An 18,919-nucleotide genomic window follows, 5' to 3' on the forward strand; every position below is an offset into this window, starting at 1 on the left:
AGACAGTCTCACCAAGGACGATCAGAACGCCGTGGGTGTGTTCATGACCTCGCTCAAGCTTTGTGGCCACCGCTGCATTCCTCCCAACGCCGCTCACAAGCAAGATCTGCTCAAGGCCATAAAAGAGGTCCGCTTTTAGTAAAACCTGCATTATCACAGGAAAAGAAAGAGTGAGTTCTGACAGACTTATCCATGCAGGAGAAACTCAAGTATGAAACAGAGGAAAGAACAAGCAGAGCGGCTTGGGAAAAGAAACTGGTCAACACCCAGAGAAAGTAATTCCACCGTCTTGGATTCTGTTGTGTGTGTTCCACCCTGAATCATTAACTCGGCTCTTTCTTAAATCCTTGTAGTCTTATTTCGCGGCTGGATGGGAAATCCAAAGACATATCAAAGATTGCAGCTGACATAACTCAGAACGTGTCCCTGCAACAAGGCATGGAGAGGAAAAAAGTGATCCAGCACATCAGAGGACTCTACAAGATAGACCTGAGCGCCAGCCGCCACTGGCAGGAGCTGGTGCAGCAGCTGACTCATGACCGGTGGGATCAGCAGTTATTAATTATCACTTTACCACTCATTAATTATGCACAAGTGCTGCATATGTGCAGCGCCGAGTTAGCATCTCTGTCCCGCTATGCTAATGGGATTATGCCTTGCTTCTTATTCCATGACTTGAATCTCAACAATACATTACTAAGTGGATGGAATATAACAATAGTTGCATTAGCCCCTAAAGTGACCCCGGACACTGAAAATGTAAACGTTTCGGCCCAGCGAGGCGATCCTGTTGGTTATATTGAGATTATTTGCTCATTTCGATCTGCTTTCAGTGCCGTTTGGAACGACTCGTCATCCTACCCTACGTCTTGGCAGTTGGACGCCACAGAAGGGCCAAACCGGGAGAGGCGGCGGCTCCAGAGATGCTACCTCACCATTCCAAACAAATATCTGTTGAGAGACAGACGCAAGCCCGAAGGTGAGGAAGCCTTTTAACAGCCACCCTGTGGACAGAGGCCCTGTCGTCTAACCTGATTGTCCTGTTCAGACCCAGCAAAGGCAGCCTTGTCCTTTCTGTTCGAGGATAAGACGCATTCCTCCTTCTCCTCCACTGTCAAAGACAAAGCCACCAGCGAGTCCATCAGGTGGGCCAGCAGGAGTTGGGGAGGGTGGCGTGAGCTACAACTTGTTCTCCTAAAGCAAAAGGCCGCTTGCTTTACTCAGCTGTGTTTTCACCAGGTTCACCAGGCGGTGCGTCAGTGTGGCGCCATCCAGAGAGACATCAGGCGAGCTGCTTTTAGGTACGAGCACGGCGTGACGTCTTGTGGCGCCTGCAGGAACTCTGAGGCCCGTCTTCTTTCTGTACGTGACTGTGTGCTGTCTCACAGGAAAGTCTGGCATGTATTTTGTGGAGGACAATGCGGCCGATGCTCATGACAGCCAGGTGAGGGACAACGCCGCCTCGCGTGAAGACGTGAGCTGACTGCTCAACATTGAAACTGTTTGTCCAGAGTCTTCACGGGGAAACCGAGGCGCCGTCTTTCTCCTGGACCTATGAAGAGATCAAAGAGGTGCACAAGCGCTGGTGGCAGCTCAGAGACAACGCCGTGGAGATCTTCCTGACCAATGGCAGGACGCTGCTGCTCGCCTTTGACAACACCAAGGTGGGCGACAGGCTCCTGGAGTCACCGCAGTAGTTTCCCATAATAATCATCCTTTCACACCGAGCAGTTTTCAGGGCGCCGTGTCTCATTCATGCTCAATATACCTCCTGGCAACTTCCTACTAAACTGGACTACAGAACCATGTACCAGAATCAGGTTCTCTTCTTCTCAAATCCAAACAGAATTGAGTGTTTAAACGTTTACTGCATAGAATTTGGAACATTTCTTTCTTCCCACTTGGGGTCTCGGACCTCTTCACTAGAAAACCTTTATTTTTGATGACTGAAAATAAAGCTCAGACCTGGGAGTGATGTTTTCTGGCTCTTGAGGCCTCATTTGGCAGAGCCCGAGCTCACCGTGTGTCACTCATTACAGGGCGGTGCTCCCGCTCTGATCATCCCCACACCAGAGGTGACAACATGAGGCGGCTTTTTCTGCTTCTTGCCACAGTTCCGTGATGATGTCTTCCACAACATCCTGACCTCTGACCTGCCCAACCTGCTGGAACACGGAAACATAACGGCGCTCACTCACCTGTGGAGTTCGGGACAGATCTCCAACTTTGAGTACCTGACCCACCTCAACAAGCACGCGGGCCGCTCCTTCAACGACCTCATGCAGTACCCCGTCTTCCCCTTCATCCTGCGGGACTACACGAGCGAGACGCTGGACCTGCAGGACGCCAGCATCTACAGGTCCAAGGTTTTCCTTTTCTCTGCAGATCTGTTAACGCTTCTTTCCTAACCCTTCGGGACAGGTGCGTTTAAGAGCTTCCTCTGGTAGCAGCAGCCGCACCCTGCACCAGAACCTGGGTCGTCTCCCTTCACCACACACGTATCGCTCCCGTCTGACTTTGCTTTCCCTCTGTGGTCTGGCAGGAATCTAAGCAAACCCATCGCAGTGCAGTCCAAAGAGAAAGAGGACCGTTACGTGGATAATTACCGGGTAAATTCCGTGTCTTTGGTGAGCTTCCCGGATGTTTGAATTGCCTCCTAATCACCGTCTTTGCTATGAAGTATCTGGAGGAGGAGTACAAGAAGGGCGTTCGCGAGGATGACCCGATGCCCCCCGTGCAGCCGTACCACTACGGCTCCCACTACTCCAACAGTGGCACCGTGCTGCACTTCCTGGTACGAATGCCTCCGTTCACCAAGATGTTCCTGGCTTACCAAGGTGAGTTCCTCAAGCTGCTGCCTGTAGAGCGTCAGAGAGCCTTCGTCAGTACGGCAGACATGGAACGGTCCAGTAAAAAGCTTCTTTCATCCTCTTTCTTGTCTCTGATCAGCACTTGCCCTCCTCGCTCCTCTGTTCTTCTCCTTTCCTGGTTAATCTCCTCCCTCTGATCCTCTGCGGCGTCTTTTTTATGTGATGAGAACTGTATTCAGTAAGCTGAGTGTCTCAGGTCATGAAAGGCGATCTGCTCAATTAGTGAGTGGAATCTGTAATCAGACGATCTGTTCTTCCTCAGACCAGAGCTTTGATATCCCGGACCGGACCTTTCACTCCATGAACACCACGTGGCGCCTGTCCTCCTACGAGTCCATGACTGATGTGAAGGAGCTCATCCCGGAGTTTTTCTACCTCCCAGAGTTCCTTGTCAACAGAGAGGGTAAAGGTCCTGGACTAGCGAGAGCGTACTGGCGCTCATGTTAAATGTCACACTTTGCTCCTCCAGGCTTTGACTTTGGGGTTCGTCAAAATGGAGAACGGGTCAATCACGTCAATCTGCCCCCCTGGGCCCGTAATGACCCCCGCCTGTTCATCCTGATCCACCGACAAGCGCTGGAGTCGGACCAGGTCTCCCAGACGCTGTGCCAGTGGATCGACCTGGTGTTTGGTCTCAAGCAGAAAGGCAAAGCTGCCGTCCAGGCCATCAACGTGTTCCACCCGGCGGTGAGCAGCCGTTGCTTCTGACTCTGGACCCTCCTGAGAGGAGCTCACCTCTTCATGTTCTTCCTCAGACGTACTTCGGCATGGACGTGTCGGCGGTGGAAGACCCCGTGCAGCGGCGGGCCTTGGAGACCATGATCAAGACTTATGGACAGACGCCCAGGCAGCTCTTCAGTGGCTCCCACGTCAGCAGGGCCGCCTCCAGGGTGCTGATGGAGGGGGAGCTGCCCGCAGCCATGGGCCTCCTGGTTCAGCTGGCATTTAGGGAAAGTCGGGAACAGACCAAGGAGATCGCCTGTCCGGTAATGTCCTCGCTGTCCTCGGTGTCCTCGGTGTCCTCCACACCCTCTCGGCCCAGGTCAGTGCGGCCACCGCTGACGTGTCCTCTGCTTCCTCGCAGAGCCCTCTGCCGTGGATCAAAGGTCTGAAGTGGGGCGAGTATGTCGGCTCGCCCTCCACTCCCGACCCGGTGGTCTGCTTCAGTCAGCCGCACGGAGAGAGGTTCGGGTCCCTGCTCGCCCTTCCCACGCGCGCCATCTGCGGCCTGTCCCGCAAGTTCTGCCTCATGATGATCTACAGCAAGGAGCAGGGTGGGTGCTGCTCTGCAGGCTGCGTGGTACCGGTCAGGGTCAGGGTCAGGGCCAGGGTCAGGGTCAGGGTCAGGGTCAGGGCCAGGGCCAGGGTCAGGGTCAGGGCCAGGGCCAGGGCCAGGGTCAGGGCCAGGTCAGGGCCAGGGTCAGGGCCAGGGTCGGGGCCAGGGTCAGGGCCAGGGTCAGGGCCAGGGTCAGGGTCAGGGTCAGGGTCAGGGCCAGGGTCAGGGCCAGGGTCGGGGCCAGGGTCAGGGCCAGGACCAGGGCGGTCTTTGTTGAATGCTGTCTCCACCTGTGCAGGTGTTCGCAGCATGCACAGCACAGACATCCAGTGGTCGGCCATCCTCAGCTGGGGCTACGCCGACAACATCCTGAGGCTGAAGAGCAAGCAGAGCGAGCCGCCCATCAACTTCATCCAGTGCTCCCAGCTCCACCAGGTAGGCACCAGCTCCACCAGGTGGGCACCAGCTCCACCAGGTGGGCACCAGCCTCACCAGGTGGGCACCAGCTCCACCAGGTGGGCACCAGCCTCACCAGGTGGGCACCAGCCTCACCAGGTGTCCCACTGTCTGTGCCCCCCCCAGGTGACCAGCTGTGCCTGGGTGCCCGATGGCTGTCAGCTTTTCACGGGCAGCGAGTGTGGAGTCATCACCGCCTACAGCAACCGCTTCACCAACACCACGGTGGGTTACCATAGCAACGTCCCCTCGTAACCTTCGCCTCCGCACCACTATCCCACCCCCACCCCGGTGCTCGCCGGCATCGTTGGTCAGGTGACACCTGTGCACGCCGTGTGCTGTCTGCTGAAGGCGCTCGTGTTGCTGCTCTCTGACCCTCAGCCCTCGGAGATGGAGGTGGAGTCTCAGGTGCACCTGTACGGACACACGGCCCAGGTGACCGGCCTGTTCGTCTGCAAACCCTACAGCGTCCTGGTCAGCGTGAGCAACGACGGCACCTGCATCCTCTGGGACCTCAACAGGTGCGTGAGTCCACAGGTGGAACCCCCCAGTGCTGCGGTGCGCTGAGCTGCATGTCCCTGCAGGTTGTGCTACGTCCAGAGCCTCGCGGGACACAAGAGCCCCGTCACCGCCGTGTCCGCCAGCGAGACGTCCGGGGACATCGCCACGGTCTGTGACTCAGGTGAGCCCCCGCCGCTCCAGGCGCCGTTGCCATGTAAAGCCCAACGTTCCGAAACCCTGCGCCTGTGTCGACCCCAGTGGGCGGCGGCAGCGACCTGCGTCTGTGGACGGTGAACGGCGACCTGATCGGCCACGTGCACTGCAGAGAGATCATCTGCTCCGTGGCCTTCTCCAACCAGCCCGAGGGGATGTCCGTCAACGTGATCGCCGGCGGGCTGGAGAACGGCGTGGTCAGGTGAGCGCCGCCGTGCCTCGTCTGTGCGGTGTCATGTATTAAAAACGCCCAACACCACCAGTTATAATCTATTAATTCTTCACCCAGATTCCAACACCATATCCCCCCCCCGTAAACACTCAGTTCTAGGTCTGTCCCAGGGTTCCTGGAGGCCTCCTGCTGTGTGGGCGGAGCCATTCGTAGGTTCCCTCCGTTGGAATGTTCGCGGTCCATAAATGTCCTCAGTGGTGTGTCCAGAGGCCTCCACCAGTGACACGTTCAAAAGAAAAAAGTATAATCTGAGGACGGCGTCCACGATTAAAACGTTGAATAATAATCCAATCTGGGCCGAAAGGCGTCCGTCAGGTTGCTGCCAATCGGCCGTATAGTTCCCGCTGTCGCTCCTTACGTCTCCGCGGGAACTAACCTTAACCCTCATGACCCCCCCCGTCCAACAAACGGGGAACATTATAAACAGTCTTATACATCCATCCCAGTGGTCACGGCCTCGACCTGTCGCCCCGCTGCAGGTTGTGGAGCACCTGGGACCTGAAGCCGGTCCGGGAGATCACCTTCCCCAAGTCCAGCAGACCCATCATCAGGTGGGCGTCGGCCACCGCGCCGTCTTTCCTTTGATGCTTTGCTCTCAGTGCTGACGTGTGCGTCCCTCCGGCAGCCTGACGTACTCGTGCGACGGCCACCACCTCTACACGGCCAACAGCGAGGGCACCGTCATGGCCTGGTGCCGCCGCGACCAGCAGCGCATGAAGCTGCCCATGTTCTACTCCTTCCTGAGCAGCTACGCCGCCGGCTGACCTGCGACCCCTGACCTGCGACCCCTGACCTGCGACCCCTGACCTCCGAGGCCGAGCAGGAGCTGCAACTCTCCCCCCCTCTCCTCTCCCCTCCTCCCCTCCTCCCCTCCTTTCTCTCCTCTCCTCTCACCTCCTCTCCCCTCCTCTCCTCTCCTCCCCTCCTCTCCCCTCCCGTCTCCTCTCCTCTTCCTCTCCTCTCCTCCTCCCCCTCCCCTCCTCTCCTCTCCCCTCCTCTCCTCCCCCCTCCCCTCCTCTCCTCTCCCCTCCTCTCCTCTCCCCCTCTTCCTCTCCTCTCCTCTCCTCCTCCTCCCCTCCTCCCCTCCTCTCCTCTCCCCTCCTCTCCTCTCCCCTCCCCCTCCCCTCCTCTCCTCCTCCCCTCCCCCTCCCCCTCCCCCTCCCCCTCCCCTCCCCTCCTCTCCTCTCCTCCTCCTCCCCCCTCCCCACGTGACCTCCTGCCCCCCCTCCTCTTGATAGTATTAAATGTACAGAACTTTATATTTATGGGGGGCAACAGACACTTTAGGATTCAATGTTGCGTTTGTGTGTTTGTCTGAGCTGAAGCTTCCTGCCCCCCCCCCCCCCTCCCATGCTTGGAGCCAGGCGGGCCCCCCCCCCCCCCCCCATGCTTGGAGGGGGGGGGGAGCAGCCCCTCGTGGTGCCTGGGAGACCTCCTGCTCTGTGGGGGCGAGTCTGGGCGCCTGTCTGATCACCAACAGTTGCTCCTCCCATAACTGAGGGGGGGCCTGAGGAGCAGCACCGTCCACTCCTGGCTGAACCCCCCCCCCCCCCCCCAGGAAGAGGTTGAAACACCTGAAGCTGCTTTTGAACTGACGCTGAGACCAGGAGGAGCCCCCCCCCCCCCCGCTGCTCTCAAGGTCGCTGTCGTCACCTGGACTGAGCTTCAAGGTCGAATAAACTCCGCCCTGAAGCCGTGTGATGCATCCTTTGATCTGAGGCTCCGCCCACCAACGTCCTGGTGTGTCCTTATTGACTGGATCTTCTGGTTCCTCCCTCGTGGACGCTCGTGCACGTTTGTGCACGTTTGTGCCCACAAGTGTGGTGATGTCTGAGGTGTGTGTGTGACTGCGTGAGGACGTGGACGAAGCTTTTGTGTCTTTAAGTTAAATAAATGTGAATAAAGTGACTGTTGAAGAGCGACGGAGCGTCTGTGTGTTGAGGAGCCAGAACCAGAACCGGACCGGTTGGATCCGGTTCTGGTTCAGAAACCAGCTGATGTTGCTTCACTGCGGGGTTCAGCTCATTTAACGTTGACACGGTGGGGGGGACCCGGTGACGTCAGAGCCGATGGACGGCCGGAGGGGGGAAGCCTGCGGGTCTCAGGTGCCTCCCGCGCGTGACTGCAGCCGCACGCGCTCATTGTTGGAGTCGTGCAGCGCCGCCGCGAGCAGCAGGACACCGCGGACGCGTCGCGCCTCCCCGGCCGCTGCCGCCCCCCAGCTCCGCTCTCAGCGCGAGGTCCCCCCCCCCTCCCCCCGCTGCGTGCGTAGCATCGGTCCACGCGCGCCGCTCACCGAGACCTCCGCCCGGATCTCATCTGCCTGCGCGGAACACGCACGAAGCACCGGGGCGGGATCGCGAGCGGCAGGATTAACGCGCACGAAGAGCGGCGGGATTCCCTCCTGATATTTGACAGTTATTTCTTACGCGTGCGTGTGCGAGTGCGAGTGCGTTGGGTGGAGTCAGCCCGGAATCCTCCAGATTGGAAGAAGCACTGGCACATCAGGTAGGTCTGCTCCTGACACGCGCTCATGCGCGCACACGCATCGCGGCGCGAAGGAACGCGGCTCTTCTCCATTTTGCTGGAGCAGAATCCCGCTTTCATCGTGCGTGATTTGCGGGGTTCTGCGAGCGGGCCCGCGCGCGGCGCGGCGCGGCGTTGACTCGCTGGTTTCGCAGCGACAATCAGCGTCGCTCCGGGGGGAGAAAGAAGCGTGGCTGGCGGCGGCCTGGTGCCCCCCCCGCACACAGACGCGGAAATAAATCCGAGTCGATTGATCCCCCCCCCAGTAACGTGGAGCATCTCTGGGGGGGGGGGGGGGGGAATCAATCGACTCGGGGAGGGCTTCCTAGAAGCTGTTTATTAAGAGGATGTGACCCCCCCCCCCCCCAGTAACTGGAGGTTTCTCCAGCTGAGGAGGAGCTGCTGATGATGATGAGCGGTCCAAAGGAACTTGGTTCTGACGTGATGGTTCTAACGTGATGGTTCTAATGTGACGGTTCTAACGTGATGGTTCTGACGTGATGGTTCTAACGTGACGGTTCTAACGTGATGGTTCTGACGTGATGGTTCTGACGTGACGGTTCTAACGTGATGGTTCTAACGTGATGGTTCTTCTCCAGGAGCCATGAAAGACGCCGCCGCCAACAACAGCACCGCCAGCATCTCCCAGGCCAGGAAGGCTGTGGAGCAGCTGAAGATGGAGGCCTGCATGGACAGAATAAAGGTGCCCCCCCCACACCTCACCTGTAGCACCTCCCACACCTCCCACCTCACCTGTAGCACCTCCCACAGCCCCCACCTGACAGGTGTAACCGGGGTATTAATGCTGCTTTGATCAGGGTGGAAGTGGGTCCACACAGAACCGAGCAGGTGCTCCGGGTTATGGTGCGCTGGCTGTTAGCATTAGCATTAGCAATGGCTGAAGAGCTCGGCTGATCTGAGACTTTTACACATTCCAGCCACATTAGGAATATTTAGGAATATTTGGGTTCTTTTCCAAAAATCTCTGTTACATTCTGTCATGCTAGGCTGCTAACAGTAGCATCTGGCAGCTGTGATGTCATGCTAGGCTGCTAAAAGTAGCATCTGGCATCTGTGATGTCATGCTAGACTGCTAACAGTAGCATCTGGCAGCTGTGATGTCATGCTAGGCTGCTAACAGTAGCATCTGGCAGCTGTGATGTCATGCTAGGCTGCTAACAGTAGCATCTGGCAGCTGTGATGTCATGCTAGGCTGCTAACAGTAGCATCTGGCAGCTGTGATGTCATGCTAGGCTGCTAACAGTAGCATCTGGCTGCTGTGATGTCATGCTAGGCTGCTAACAGTAGCATCTGGCTGCCATCAATAGATTCGTTTAGAAAACACTGATTTCATTTTCAGATTTATTTAGGAGTTTGTTGTGGGTTCGACTTTGACAGTGATAATTAGTCATTTATTAACATTAGTTCATGAAACAATCAGCACAAATAGGGAGAAAGTTAATGTAATAATGCTTTTTAAAGATGAGGGGGTGGCAACAGGGAGGGGCAGTAACACCGAGGGGGGCAGTTATGTCCCAATGTTACAGGTGGTGGTTGGTCAGGTTGTTCTTGGTGCTGACGCTGCAGCTGTTAGCTGTTAGCTGTTAGCTGTTAGCTTGTAGCAGCAGGGCAGAGGAGCTAATCTGAGCTGAGTTGCCAGAACAAAAGTGAGAAGTTTACAGGATTAAATCAAGCTTTAATAAAACAGGATCAAACTCTGCAGTCTTCAAAGACTGGAGCTGAATGCTAACGTGGCTCAGTTCTTATGTTTGTAGCCCCACTGCACATCTGTATTACGGCCCCGACCCGTTCGGCTCCGTCATTGGGGCCCAGACGAGCAGCCGGGGGGGTTTAACAAGAACGCCGCCGCTGATTTAAATGCACGATTTGAGCGGAAACATAAAAAACAATTATGATAATAGCGATAAGTAGCCGTTTTAATGCTTCACTCACCTCCGCCTGCTCGTTTGCTGCGTTAAAGTGGATCACCTGTTAATCCGCTCCTCCAGTTAGTTCCTGCAGTAATTAGTGGAACACCTGCGGGAGGCTTGTGCTGGTCAAAGGCCTCCGGACGCGTTAGCGGCGAGCGTGAGGAGGTCAGGAGCTCCACATCACGCCCCTGCACCCTGCGCTCCGCACGCGCCTGGCTCCCCTTCACCTGAGCCCGAGGAGCCTCTTTCTGTTTAGCATCTGCTGCGTTTATTTCCAGGGAGCTAACGAGCTAACGAGCTAACGAGGATCAGAGGAAGCATTTTTCCTTTGATGTGACGCGGTCAGTTCTGGCTAGGTTAGCACTTCCTGTTAGCTAACATGCTCCTCCCGTGCACCGCGGCGCTCTGATCTCCACATCTGGATGTTGCAGGTGTCCAAAGCCGCCGCCGACCTGATGGCGTTCTGCGACGCCCACGTGCGCGAGGACCCCCTCATCGTGCCCGTGCCCGCCTCCGAGAACCCCTTCAGGGAGAAGAAGTTCTTCTGCTCCATCCTCTGATGAGGCGCCGGCTCCTCCGGCTCCAGCGCCGCCGAAGCTCCCGGCTGCAGGACTGAGTCCAGCCTCGCCGGGTCGGTTCTGACCCGGTGGCTGAGGGTCGGGGGGGGGGGCGGCGCCCAACCTGGCGCCCCACCGGGGTCTTGTCTTGTTACTTCAGTAGGGTTGTAATTGCTTTCTTCTAGAACTGCCTTGCTCATGAGCTTTTCCTTTCTTGTGCTCGACCTCAACTCGCCTCAGGAAACAGAAATTTGCCCCAGCGACAATTTTTAGAAAAAACAAAAGCAAAAACAGACGCATCACTTCCTGTCGAACCAGAGGCGCCGAACGCTGCTCGCCAGGTTTTTTATCCTTTGTAGCAGCTAAAGTCTAAACTTCTGGGCCGTCGTTTCCGTGGCGACTGCCTTTTTTCTACTTCCCCTCGGCTCCGCAGCGGCCAGGTGGTGGCCCCGCCCACTCTCAACCCACCTGATCACACACCTGATCTCTTTTGTTGTTGGAGCGTTTCTGTCGCTAGTTGAATTAGCATTTGCTCATTTTTACCACAATTGTTCTGAATATCGTCGTCAGTCGTGTTCGTTTGTGTCGCACGAGCGATCCGAGTATTTCCTGGGCTGGGCGGATCCCTTAGGCGGATCCCCTGGGCAGATCCCCTGGGCGGATCCCTTAGGTGGATCCCCTGGACGGATCCCTTAGGTGGATCCCCTGGGAGGATCCCTTAGGCGGATCCCTTAGGCCGATCCCCTGGGTGGATCCCTTAGGTGGATCGCTCTTGAGGATCCCCTGGGTGGATCCCTCAGGCTTTTTGCAACAAGGTTCCTTTAAATCTGAGGAGGATTTCCTCCCTGAACAAAAGCGTGAAACGTGCTGCAGGATGACGGCCGCCTTTATTTCGTGTACAGTTCAGAAACCTCTGAGGTCGTGACCTCGTGGTCGTGACCTCGGGGTCGTGACCTCGGGGTCGTGACCTCATCTCAGTGACGGTGCCAAATGTGGGACACGAAGGCTCCAGCGGAATGTTGCATGACTTGTTTCTGTCTGAGCGGGAATGTTGTCGTGTGGATCGTGCGCTTTCGCCACCCTGCACACGGCTGGACTGGCGAGGCGGCGGCGAGTCGACGGCGAGTCGACCGTGTCGACGGCGAGTCGACCGTGTCGGCGGCGAGTCGACCGTGTCGACGGCGAGTCGACCGTGGCGACGGCGAGTCGACCGTGTCGACGGCGAGTCGACCGTGTCGACGGCGAGTCGACCGTGGCGACGGCGAGTCGACCGTGGCGACGGCGAGTCGACCGTGGCGATGGCGAGCAGCTGTATCCATGAGTGGCGTTATCGTTTTGCTAAGACAACACAGCATTTTAGAGGCTTTGTAAATCCTTTGATGGATCAAACCAATTAAAAGAAAACCAACCGAATGTTCCCTCGTCTTCTTTCTGCCATCCCATCTCACCGTCGCCATGGCGAGCGCTCGCTGCTCTGATGACGCAACACCACACAGGTGATGGTTCCAGGGCCAAACATCCCAGTCCGGCTCAGCTGGCTGCAACAAGGACGAGACAACAGAACCGACCCAGCCGGGTAAAGTAGTAACACGTGTTATTACAGGTGTAGTAACACCTGTAATAACACGTCGCTTCAACAGCAGCACACCGAGAAAATAGATCCTGAGAAGACGACTATAAAGCAGCAATGATCCCTGGAACACAGACGACATCATCATCAACGTGCGACCGACAGCGCCCCCCCCTCCCTGGTGGGGGCGCTGGCACTCCCAGCCTTCCTCGTGCACATTCCCAGCCTTCCTCGTGCACATTCCCAGCCTTCCTCGTGCACATTCCCAGCCTTCCTCGTGCACAGAAATGTCCATTTAAGCATTTATGTGCGGATGGAAAGGTTTAAAAATGTCCCAATGCTCCAGCCACAAGGTTTCGTCTCATTTCTACATATATAATATAATATAATATAATCTTTGATATGAATGTTTTTCTCTTTAGGACATTGTTGTTGTTGTCTTTAGGAAACGACGTTGCAACACTCACTTTTCATTGTGATGAAGGTGGGACGGACCCCTCATCTCTGCAGAAAGAATCACAGCTTTTACTGGTAATTTTAATCAAATTAAAGCTACAAAAGTCGAGGTGATGTAGAAATGTTTTACATTTCAACTTAATTTGTCTGAAATGCCTAATTAAAAGAGACCCTTCATCGCGTATCCGTGTAGTTCATTTAAGCTGCAATTCACAGGAAATAAAGAGCCCGGACAGTGGATAAACTCCAGCTCCCAGAATGCATCGCGGCCACGACCCGCGTCTCTCATTGGTCCGTCTCTCCGAGCGGCGGAAGCAGACATGAGGCGGTGGTGCGACCCCGGCGGAGGAGCGTTGCGGAGCTGCAGACACACGCAGCGGGCTGTTGGTGCGTGGAGGGCGGCTCGGGAAGAACCGCCGCGCCGCTGCAGCCGAACTCTCCTCCGGCCGGTTCCGCTCCGTCCATGCGGAGGCTCGCGGGCTTCCTGCTGCCCTGTGCCGTCGCCCTGCTGCTGCACTTGTGGTCGGCGCAACAACCCTCCTCCACCCCGCCGGACAGCAGCGCACTCCCGGGTACTTTGGAGCCACCAGCCCGGCTCCGCCGCCTCTGAACGGCGGAACTTTTCTTCTGGTCCGGACGGTTTTAGCTTCGCGGATTAACCGGGTTTATGGGTCAGCTAAACGGTCGGTTGTCGCATGTTTTAGCAGCGGGTTTTATATCGGTTCAGGGCGTCGCTGTGATTAGAATTAAACATTTCATGGAGGTTTTATGGAGTTTTCCAGGATGCCGTCACTAATTTGGGTTGTTCTGGTCCAGATGAGGCGCCTCTTTACGACCTTCTGGTGGGGGTTCTGTCAGCGAGGCACCACCACGAGCTGCGGCGAGCGATAAGGGAGACCTGGCTGGGCCACCTCCGGACTCACCCCCGCTTCCATCACAGGTGCGCGTGTGTGTGCGCGCGTGCGTGTGTTTCCTCATCAACACCTTTGTCACCTGACTGGCCGCCACTTTTGTTCTCGCTTCTGTTCCGAATTTTGGTCCGTTTTCATCATCCGGTGATCCGCTCCGATAATGTGTGATGGCCTTTAAGGTTCCCCCGGTAACCATGGAAACGGGGGCGTAGAGATGGACAAGCCTGAGAAATCTTGCAGCCTAAGATTGCACATAGAACAAGGCTGACTGTGTGTGTGTGTGTGCGCGTGTGTGTGTGTGTGCGTGTGTGTGTGTGTGATTATTTTCAGAGTGGGGGTGAAGTTTATCGTGGGTGAAAGAGGATGTTCCGTTCCAGAAGAGGACAGAGAGGACCCGTATTCCTGCACCCTGCTGAACCTCACTGAGCCCGGTACAGAACCGTTAACACAGAACCATTTGGGTCTCGCTACAGAACCATTTGGGTCTCACTACAGAACCATTCGGGTCTCGCTACAGAACCATTCGGGCCGAGCAGCTTTAGTTGCACCACAGACGTGTATAGATAAACGGCGTGGAGGCGGATCCACGGGCGGAAGGTGCGTGAAAGCAAACGTGCGCTCACACAGGAGTGCAGCGCACGTGAATCACGCTCAGCTCCTCAAGGTCGCCGCTCCTGTTGGTTCTGCTCACACGTGGAAAATGAAGCAGAAGAAAACGTGCGAGTGACACGTTTTCACCCAACAAAGCTGCTGACAGCAGCCGTGGTCGCTGGGACGGGTCAGTGGGACGGGTCGGTAGGACGGGTCGGTAGGACGGGTCGGTGGGACGGGTCGGTGGGACGGTGGGACGGGTCAGTGGGACGGGTCGGTAGGACGGGTCGGTGGGTCGGGTCGACGGGTCGGTAGGACGGGTCGGTGGGTCGGTAGGACGTGTCGGTAGGACGGGTCGGGGGGTCGGTGGGTCGGGTCGGTGGGATGGAGGCCGTCGTGGCGATGGTTCCTGCTGCTGCCGCCACGTGGACTCCAGAACCTCGCCGAGGCCTAACCCGGGGGGGGGGCAACAAGCCTCCATCTTTCAGGAACGTTTACAGAAATAAGCAATAAAGCAGAAATCGACCAGATTAATTTGAATCGGACGCAACTGAGCAGCTGCGTCCCTCCAGGTGGTGTGTGTGAGAGAGTGTGTGTGTGTGTGAGAGAGAGAGAGAGTGTGTGGTGTGAGAGAGAGAGAGAGTGTGTGTGTGTGTGAGAGAGAGAGAGAGTGTGTGTGTGTGAGAGTGTGTGAGAGAGTGTGTGTGTGTTGTGTGTGAGAGACAGTGTGTGTGTGTGAGAGTGTGTGTGTGTGAGAGTGTGTGTGTGTGAGAGAGGTGTGTGTGTGAGAGTGTGTGTGTGAGAGAGTGTGGTGTGTGTGTGTGAGAGTGTGTGTGTGTGTGTGTGTGAGAGAGAGAGTGTGTGTGTGTGTGTGAGAGAGAGAGTGTGTGTGTGGTGTGAGAGAGTGTGTGTGTGTGTGTGAGAGCCAGGAAACAGTAATAGATGTTAAATGTGCTGTAGGTTTATTTGATTTATGAGCCTAAACGAGCTGCCTGTAGAAGATGAAGTGATGATGCTCAGCGACACCAGAGGGATGAAAGAACCTCTCGTTACTTCCTGTTTGTCTTCCCTCGTTTCTAACGGCTCTTTTTCTCGGGGGGGGGGCGGCAGAATTCGTGAAACTTGTCCTCTCTGGACCAGATTTGGTCTCATTGATCTCCTGACGAATGAAGCGATCCATGGTTGTTAGGAAACCACCACGTGGTTAGCCTGGGCCCCGCTGGGGCCCCGCTGGGGCCCCTCCACGGGGCCTGGGCCCCGCTGGGGCCCCTCCACAGGGCCTGGGCCCACTGGGGCCCACTGGGGCCCCTCCACAGGGCCTGGGCCTTGAGCCCCCCCAGTAACCTCCGGCACCTCTGCTCCAGTGGCAGGTCAGGATGAAGAGGTCCAGCTTGTGAAGGTGTCCGGGCCCTCGGTGCTGACCCCCTCTGACGTGGGGGCCATTGCGCTGGACTTTAAGGTGCTCCACCCGGTGGTCATCACCAGGCTGGGGGTGTTCCCCAGCGGGCCGTGGCCGGAGCTGCAGAGCAACGTGACGGTGAAGCTCCTCCAGCTGGACCAGGAGGTAACGGCCGGTCCTGGTCTGCTCGGACCTCCGACTGCCTGCCTGACTGTTTTTGTGTGCAGGAGCCCGTGGTCACGGCTCGGTTCAGCGCCCCCGCTCCAGGGACCCTGGTGGACGGGGTCTGGTACAAACCAGTGGAGCAGTTCATTCTGCCCAAGGTGAGTTTTCCCTTCCAGGTCGGTGTGTGTCCCAAACGGGGCGTCGGGGACGCCTGGAAGGCTCATTTCCCACCTCCAACGAATCTCCCGTTCTCCTCTGAGACGCGACCAGATGAGTCCAGCACCTTCGTGGTGCCCCTGCTGGCTGCTGTGGGGGGACCCCGGTGACCCTGCTGGCTGCTGTGGGGGGACCCCGGTGACCACGGTGCCCCCGCTGGCTGCTGTGGGGGGACCCCGGTGCCCCTGCTGGCTGCTGTGGGGTGACCCCGGTGACCCCGGTGCCCCTGCTGGCTGCTGTGGGGGGACCCCGGTGACCCCGGGGGCTGATATTTCCCCTGCTGTCCTGAATGGAGCGTCTGGTTCTTTAAAACAGGGTTTTGAGGGCACCTTGTTGTGGGAAACCCTGGACTCTGGTGGCCTGAGCACCGTGGCGCCGTCGTCTGTGCTGCTCAGTGACGGAGGAGGAGTCCTCAAGATCTCCTCCGTACGTACTCCAGCGGGCCAGCGCCTCCAACAGGTCCAGAACCTGAACAGCTTTGCTTCCACTGCAGGTCACCGAGGGGGCGCTGCCTCATCGCAGCGCTCTGGGATTCCCTGGTTTGGCCGGAGGCGTCACCTTCACCATCTATGGTGAGTCCTGCTGATCCGGAGCGTTTCGCCCAGTCGCCCCCCCCCCCCCCCCACGCTCTGGGCCCTGTTGCCAGTCTGGAGACGGCGATCTCAGCTAATGCCCCCGAATTCTTCAAACTGGGGCAATAAAAAGTTAATTGGCAGTTTTTTTTCTTGAAATTCCAAAGTTGAGCTGCTTCCGTGCTTCCTTGTGCCCCCCCCACGTGTGTCAGATGGGGACAGCCTGCTGGCGCTCCTGCAGGGCCGGGCCTCCAGGATGCAGCGGCAGGACGCGGCGCTGAGGCAGGAGGACGCCGCCCTGCAGCGGGAGAGCCTCACCAACGGGGACATGGTGTTCGTGGACGTGGTGGACACCTACAGGAACGTGCCCTCCAAGCTGCTCCAGTTCTATAGGTGGTACGTCCAGCCAGTGGGGTCGGGTAGAACCAGAACCTCCCTGCAGAACCTCCCCAACGGTGACGAGGGAATCCTGACTGGAATCCTAACGAAAGCTCTCTGCCCGGCAGGTCTGTGGCAAACGCCCACTTCAAGCTGCTGCTGAAGACGGACGACGACTGCTACATCGACGTGGACTCGGTCCTGATGAAGATCGATCACAAACATCTCCAGCGCAGCAACCTGTGGTGGGGGAAGTGAGTCCAAACCAAGGTTAAGGGTGCTGAGAGGGCTCCAGCTCAGACCTGGAGACCACGACCATGACGTGCTTCTCACCCAGTTTCAGGCAGAGCTGGGCCGTGGACCGCGTTGGGAAGTGGCAGGAGCTGGAGTACGCTAGCCCCGCCTACCCGGCGTTTGCCTGCGGTTCCGGCTACGTGGTCTCCCGGGACCTGGTGCAGTGGCTCTCCAGCAATGCAGGCAAGCTGAAGGCCTACCAGGTAGAGCCGAGCTCGGTGTGGCTTTAGCCAGGAACCTGCTGACAGGAGCTCAGAGTCCCGACTGTCTGGTTACAGGGGGAAGACGTGAGCATGGGGATCTGGATGGCTGCCGTTGGACCGCACAAGTACCAGGTACGACTTGCAACAGCACCGTAGTCATCGGGCCCCCGGCTGCACCCAGCGGGGTGTCGGCTGAGCATCGCCCATCACCTCAGCCTGCAGGCGGTGGGTGAAGCCCTCTGTCTTCCTCCATCAGGACCCCGGCTGGCTCTGTGAGAAGGAGTGCTACGTGGACATGCTGTCGTCCCCCCAGCACAGCGCTGAGGAGCTGCACGCCCTCTGGGGGCGGAAGGAGGCCTGTGGAGATCCCTGCGGGTGTCCCTGGGGCCACTGAGCGGGGGCCAGTGGGGCCGGGCCAGTGGGCGGGGCCACTGAGCGGGGGCCACTGGGCCGGGGCCACTGAGCGGGGGCCACCGGGGCGGGGCCAGTGTGGCCAAAGGGCTCGGTTGTTTTTAGGCTTTGCAGAAACGCGCTGCTGCTTCAGGACCTGTCGAATCCCCCGTGTGTGTCTCACCTGAACTTGGGAAGTCAGAGGAGAACCTGGATTGTTGAGGCTCTTTTTCGTGGTCTATGTTCCATTTGTTCCGCTGCGCGTGTCCTCGTGCGGATCGTGATGTGGCCTTTCTGTGTTTATCGCCGTGCTGCTCTTACCGTCGTACAATCGTGGGGTCGCAGCCCTTCTCTGAGGGGTCTTTACACGAGGAAGATCTCATGAACCTCACAAATAAAAAGCACTTGAAGGAGGTTGTTGCCTGTTATTTTTGGACCCAACTGGCGCCGACTCTTGGCTGTGCGTCGTGGCCGTCGATGGCGTCGCTGAGGCGTTAAAGGATCAACCGGAGGTGGGTTTGATCCGTTTACATCGAGTATTTGGGGCGTGGTTCTGTTCTGCCCTGGTTCTTTAAAGCTCCGCTACCAGACGGGAGGCTGTTACACTTGTTTCTAAAATTCAGACCCACTTTTCTATAAATGTAACATCAGCGTCACTGTTGTAACGGCCCCAGTACAGAACCAGCTGGAACCTTTAGAAACGGGCCGAATCACAAATCTCTGACGGCCTCCCCGCTGATTTGGCTCATCTTAAAAACGAGAGCCAGGCAGATGACCCCCCAGACCAGAGACCCCCCCCCACCCGGACCAGCCCCCTCCCAGACCAGGGAGCGCCCCACCTAGATCAGCCCCCCCCAGACCAACTAAAACATTGTTCACGTCTGGCGTGCAGCATCGCCGCCTCTGTGGTTAAAACCCACCCTGCAGAGGCTCATTTGCCACCGCTCCCAGCACCATCCCATAATAGCTAGAGAGAAGCGGCATCTTCAGCCTCATCAGGGAGAGCATCCTGCATCATTGTCAATCATCCGCCTCTGTGCGCTGGAATGAGGAGGAAATCATTTATTCACGACCCAGAATTCCTGACTGGGGGGGGGTTGGAGCCGCGGCGCTGCCCTGAGGGGCGGGGCCAGCGTTCTCGCCACACACCTGTCTCTCCCTGTAATGTAACAGGAAGTGATGGTGGAGGACCGGGAAGCCTGAGGAAAAGGA

The 18,919-nt window shown here is 57.5% G+C and overlaps 3 protein-coding genes and 1 long non-coding RNA gene across 14 annotated transcripts in view; 3 read left to right on the plus strand and 1 right to left on the minus strand.

The window, feature by feature from the left end:
- lyst (lysosomal trafficking regulator) overlaps positions 1 to 6,399 on the plus strand; it is a 37,125-nt gene extending 30,726 nt beyond the window's left edge. For all 3 annotated transcript variants that reach the window (XM_057046676.1, XM_057046678.1, XM_057046677.1), the window contains exons 34-55: positions 1 to 127; positions 199 to 275; positions 354 to 542; positions 834 to 979; positions 1,049 to 1,145; positions 1,240 to 1,301; positions 1,389 to 1,444; positions 1,512 to 1,664; positions 2,115 to 2,359; positions 2,543 to 2,609; positions 2,681 to 2,837; positions 3,133 to 3,273; positions 3,340 to 3,557; positions 3,626 to 3,856; positions 3,955 to 4,144; positions 4,445 to 4,581; positions 4,729 to 4,827; positions 4,984 to 5,123; positions 5,187 to 5,284; positions 5,362 to 5,518; positions 6,028 to 6,099; positions 6,174 to 6,399. The exon at positions 1 to 127 is cut by the window's left edge and continues 50 nt beyond it. In XM_057046676.1, coding sequence (XP_056902656.1) covers positions 1 to 127; positions 199 to 275; positions 354 to 542; positions 834 to 979; positions 1,049 to 1,145; positions 1,240 to 1,301; positions 1,389 to 1,444; positions 1,512 to 1,664; positions 2,115 to 2,359; positions 2,543 to 2,609; positions 2,681 to 2,837; positions 3,133 to 3,273; positions 3,340 to 3,557; positions 3,626 to 3,856; positions 3,955 to 4,144; positions 4,445 to 4,581; positions 4,729 to 4,827; positions 4,984 to 5,123; positions 5,187 to 5,284; positions 5,362 to 5,518; positions 6,028 to 6,099; positions 6,174 to 6,312 — 2,998 coding nt within the window. In that variant the 3' untranslated portion in view covers positions 6,313 to 6,399. The remainder of the gene's footprint in view (positions 128 to 198; positions 276 to 353; positions 543 to 833; positions 980 to 1,048; positions 1,146 to 1,239; positions 1,302 to 1,388; positions 1,445 to 1,511; positions 1,665 to 2,114; positions 2,360 to 2,542; positions 2,610 to 2,680; positions 2,838 to 3,132; positions 3,274 to 3,339; positions 3,558 to 3,625; positions 3,857 to 3,954; positions 4,145 to 4,444; positions 4,582 to 4,728; positions 4,828 to 4,983; positions 5,124 to 5,186; positions 5,285 to 5,361; positions 5,519 to 6,027; positions 6,100 to 6,173) is intronic.
- A 1,130-nt stretch (positions 6,400 to 7,529) lies between these two features.
- Positions 7,530 to 11,975, plus strand: LOC130534002 (guanine nucleotide-binding protein G(I)/G(S)/G(O) subunit gamma-4). The gene is made up of 3 exons (XM_057047850.1): positions 7,530 to 8,056; positions 8,674 to 8,777; positions 10,437 to 11,975. Exons 2-3 carry the CDS (start codon positions 8,679 to 8,681, stop codon positions 10,563 to 10,565), a joined length of 228 nt encoding a protein of 75 aa, XP_056903830.1. The 5' UTR covers positions 7,530 to 8,056; positions 8,674 to 8,678; the 3' UTR covers positions 10,566 to 11,975.
- Positions 11,431 to 12,986, minus strand: LOC130534003 (uncharacterized). 2 transcript variants are annotated; one of them, XR_008952771.1, is made up of 3 exons: positions 12,719 to 12,986; positions 12,600 to 12,684; positions 11,431 to 12,100 (listed from the first exon to the last, which is right to left on the minus strand). It is a non-coding gene; the product is annotated as an uncharacterized LOC130534003 (long non-coding RNA). The 2 variants fall into 2 exon arrangements; XR_008952770.1 differs by having other exon boundaries at positions 12,600 to 12,741.
- b3galnt2 (beta-1,3-N-acetylgalactosaminyltransferase 2) lies at positions 12,761 to 18,121 on the plus strand. 8 transcript variants are annotated; one of them, XM_057047843.1, is made up of 13 exons: positions 12,761 to 13,218; positions 13,405 to 13,528; positions 13,830 to 13,930; positions 15,455 to 15,654; positions 15,717 to 15,812; positions 16,186 to 16,296; positions 16,364 to 16,442; positions 16,610 to 16,838; positions 16,949 to 17,074; positions 17,158 to 17,317; positions 17,393 to 17,449; positions 17,574 to 17,721; positions 17,806 to 18,121. In XM_057047843.1, the coding sequence occupies exons 1-12, from the start codon at positions 12,909 to 12,911 to the stop codon at positions 17,709 to 17,711; spliced, it is 1,731 nt and encodes a 576-aa protein (XP_056903823.1). In that variant the 5' UTR covers positions 12,761 to 12,908; the 3' UTR covers positions 17,712 to 17,721; positions 17,806 to 18,121. The 8 variants fall into 8 exon arrangements, 7 of the variants coding, with proteins under 7 accessions (XP_056903823.1, XP_056903824.1, XP_056903825.1 ...); XR_008952769.1 differs by having other exon boundaries at positions 12,909 to 13,218; positions 17,158 to 17,297; XM_057047844.1 differs by having other exon boundaries at positions 12,909 to 13,218; positions 16,655 to 16,838.
- The last annotated feature ends 798 nt before the right edge of the window (positions 18,122 to 18,919 follow it).

This window comes from Takifugu flavidus, chromosome 11, assembly GCF_003711565.1.
Source record: "Takifugu flavidus isolate HTHZ2018 chromosome 11, ASM371156v2, whole genome shotgun sequence".
Taxonomy (NCBI): Eukaryota; Metazoa; Chordata; class Actinopteri; order Tetraodontiformes; family Tetraodontidae; genus Takifugu; species Takifugu flavidus.